The 3,896-nt window shown below is 44.6% G+C and overlaps 2 protein-coding genes across 2 annotated transcripts; one reads left to right on the forward strand and one right to left on the reverse strand.

The window, feature by feature from the left end:
• Positions 1-773: 773 nt before the first annotated feature.
• LOC116204383 lies at positions 774-1,463 on the forward strand. The gene has a single exon (XM_031536460.1). It carries the CDS (start codon positions 774-776, stop codon positions 1,461-1,463), a length of 690 nt encoding a protein of 229 aa, XP_031392320.1.
• A 468-nt stretch (positions 1,464-1,931) lies between these two features.
• Positions 1,932-3,457, reverse strand: LOC116202258 (fasciclin-like arabinogalactan protein 21). The gene has a single exon (XM_031533730.1). The coding sequence runs from the start codon at positions 3,280-3,282 to the stop codon at positions 2,173-2,175; it is 1,110 nt and encodes a 369-aa protein (XP_031389590.1). The 5' UTR covers positions 3,283-3,457; the 3' UTR covers positions 1,932-2,172.
• Positions 3,458-3,896: the final 439 nt, after the last annotated feature.

Consider the following 3,896-nt stretch of genomic DNA (forward strand, 5'->3'; position numbering starts at 1 on the left):
ATATATAACACTCCCTAATATATCTAGATTATTATTTGAAATTCTTAATTCTTACAATTATAAGAAGTAAATTTATTTTTAAAATTTGTGAAAATTAATTATTAAGAATAAGGCCGGGTAACACTTATCCCAAAAAAAAAAAGAATAAGCCCGTGCAACGTAACGCTGGTTATTGAGGCCCCATAATAGTAAGCCCATTGGGCCTGTCCCAAAAGAAAAGGCCTTCAACCCCATTGGTTGGTGGGCAAGGCCCAAAAGGATAATTACAAAATGGAGATATTCTCCTATGGAAAAAACGGCACAACCTTCCCAATCGAGCAATCTCCCTAAAACTCCACACCGCACAACCACCACCTTGTCCGCCTTATCATCACCGCACACGGTCTCGAACTCTTTAGGACTATATACATACTAATACACAAAAATCTTTTATCCTGAAAATACCTTATTGAATTATGCACATGAAATGTCGATAGGTCATGTCGCGACATTTTGAGATTAAAAAAAATGAAACTAGAAACTGGCAAATTGAAGCAAAGCAAGTCATAGTGACAAGGCAAAACTACCATTACAAGGGTCATAATGACATAATCGGCAAAGTGCAGGGCCCAAATTAACATTTTCACAAACTCCAGTTGGGCTTGCAACAGCTCAGCTCTACCTACGATCACAATTATCTCTTGCCCTCTTCTCTCTCTCTCTGCAACTTCTGGTCCGGCGAATGGCGACCGGCGTTCGACCTTCGATCTGAGGATTCCGCCGGGAAATCGGAAATGGAGAGACAGATACAGAGATTCCTTAACAAGCTGTCGTTCGCCTCAATCACCATAGCCACGTTCACCCTCCTTTTCCTCCTCCTCCGGACCCCTCAGACCTGCCTCCCCCCGGCATCCTCCTCCGGCCACCTCCGCTTCCCCAAATCCACCTGCGACTCCTCCGCCCGCCACTACTTCCCGCTTGAGAAAAAGAACCAACGCCTCTGGTCCACCCGCACTTTCCAGTCCCAGGTCTCCTCCTACTCCGCCTTCTTCCGCTCCCTTCAGTCCCTCGGCCTCCTCCGCAACCACTCCAGGGTCCTCTGTGTCTCCGCCGGCGCGGGCCACGAGGTCATGGCCCTGACCGAGATCGGCGTCTCCGACGTTACTGGGGTCGAGCTCGTTGACTCCCCGCCGCTCGTGAGCCGGGCGGATCCGCACAACCTCCCGTTTTTCGACGACGCCTTCGATTTGTCCTTCAGCGCCCACCTCGCCGAGGCCCTGTTCCCAGGACTGTTCGCTGCCGAGATGGAGCGGACCGTGCGGCGGGGCGGGGCGTGCGTGGTGGCCGTGGAGGAGTGTGGGGATGAGGAAGTTAAAGACATCGTGATGCTGTTTAAGAATTCTAAGTTGTTAAGTGTTCAGAATGTTACATTGATCGGTTTGAGAATGACAAGGATTGTTATGAAAGTAAAGTCTGCTTCTTGAAATTGTTCTCCAATTTCGGAGCATCTTCGGATTAATTTGCATTCTTCTGTGAGAATATCTCTAGATGATGATGATGATGATGAATTGAGTCTCTCTTAGAGCTTGAAATAGTTGATGAAGAGGTGCTAATCCTAGCTTACGAATGCTTTGCCTCCTCCGAGCCTTTCTCCCATCGGTTATCAGATAACGAAACAAATACCGGATATGGGATTTCATGGATCTATACAGAGGGAGAGATGCAACGAATTTCGCTTTTGTAGCATTTGACATCCTAAAGAAGAAAGCTTTGCTCATATATTTGGTAGGTATTTCGAGAAAAGCTGATGATGATTGTTATGCCTATGATGTTCCCACTTGTGTAGAAGCTAACTCTATATTATAGTCTTCGACAATTGATGAGACAATGGCAAATGAGGCTTCTTGCCTTCATTGCACATTCATGCGACTCCCATAGGAAATGCAGTTCGATGATCTGAAATATATCGACTGAATTTTATTGATATCACGGCAAGTTACAACAACAGGGAAGGGCTTGCAGGGCTCGGCTTTCTACCTATGTGCCTGTACAAGAAGAGATGCGAGACACGGTCAAGCTCGTTTCAGCCCAAATTGGAAACCTGGATTTTCTTGCAGAGGTTGAGTCACCAAGCACGTGAATTCATTTGTGTATTAGTCAGCCGTGGCTGGGCTTCCGGGCTAGTCATCCTGCTCATGTTGATGTATTAAGAAACTCTTTCACATGGAATGCTTGGGGAATGCCATGAATTATGAACTTCTCGGACATGAAAGCTTCTGGATCTGTGATCTCCATTCCGTTAACAGCAACTCCGGCAATGGCATTGCCAATCTTTATCACGTCAACCTCTAGATTTAGCCCAGGAACAAGAGTTTTCAATGATGCTCTATCGGATAATGCAAGAAGTTGCAAGTAATCATATTTCCCAGGCAAGATGTGGGCTCTCACAATATTATCGAGCATTGGAGTTTCTGATGGCATGTATTGGAAATCCTGCGGTGCGAAGATTGTAAAGGAGGTCAAGTCCTTGCCGTATTCAAGAGTCCTGTCAAGATCGACGACGGACTTCAGCTGAACTGCAAATGGGATGAATCCGTATGACTTCAGGAATCGAATTGCTAGGGCCCATCCGACCCTCTCTGCTTCTTCTTCTTTTTCTTGCCTTTGTTGCTTCGATTCACTAACATCAGAGACAACCTTGAGGTTTGGATTGCATAATGGCAATGGCATCAAAACCCAGTCCCGGCCCATTCCTTGGATACCAAGAAAGGCGAACGGCTCATGAATCCCATGGATCACCACTTTCTCCTCGAGAAACAAATCGGGATTTTTCACTGGAACATCGTTTATTACAACTTGATTCCCTTTCGCTTCACTCCTCTTGATCAAAAGGTTCTTTCCAGGAGACAGAGTAGGCAGGCAAGTTCCCCCAGGCTCCTTCGCAAGATCAACCATCGAGAGCCGAAGAGGCAACGCGTGGTAACGGAGAAAATCTTTCATGACCCAGGGAGAGCGGGAGACGTTCGCTAAGGCCGAGTCCGTTAGTGCGAAGATCGTAATGTTCAGGGAAGCGGAGGAGTAATACTCGGGTGAGATCGAGAGGAGGGTGGCCATCCCACTGAACCCAGCCTGCCTGAGGACCTTGGAGGCATTTAGGGAGAGGTTTGGTCCAAGGTCGGATGGTGAGCTCCCGTCCTTCGCAGTCGAGAGGGCTGATGAGATAGCGATGAGGGCCAGGACAATGGCGGCAGCGACGTAGATGGGCCAGCGCCACCACTTTGTGGTGGAAGCCGTTGAGTCCATAGCAGACGATCAGTTAGGTAGTTACTGATAGCAGTGCCTATCGGGCAAAAGGATGTACAGAATACCCCTTAAGAATTAATGGGCAAAAATCTAATTCCAACCCAAGCTCCAATATTCTGTGAAAAATCTGGTACAGGTCATGGGTTTCTCGGAACTATTACTGTCAAAAACTCGATACCGACTTTTAGAAACTTAACAATTTTTATTTTTTTTTACCTTTCACGACGAGTTGATTCGATTCGCAATAGAAATTTGAATTTGGTAAACTTGGGTAGAAATGCGAGTTTATTCAGTAAAATGAATAAAAATTGATTCTATCAAATCAAATATTAAACTAATTTATTATCATTTTTATCTCAATATAAGAGAATTGATTAATCCTTTTAGTGGAGAATCTATTTATGATTTCTTCTAACCTCACTTCTTTATATAACATCGACTTCTAGAAAATATTATAATAAGAGTAAAAATGTTTGGTTTGTCTTGTAGAATATTAGTAAAAATGTAAAATGATCCTCAATTTTACCTCATATGAGATTGTAATTCATGAAAATAAGTATAATTTAATTTTGAAACACTATATTCATTATTCATAAAACCTCACGATTATACAA

This window comes from Punica granatum, chromosome 4 (assembly GCF_007655135.1).
Source record: "Punica granatum isolate Tunisia-2019 chromosome 4, ASM765513v2, whole genome shotgun sequence".
Taxonomy (NCBI): Eukaryota; Viridiplantae; Streptophyta; class Magnoliopsida; order Myrtales; family Lythraceae; genus Punica; species Punica granatum.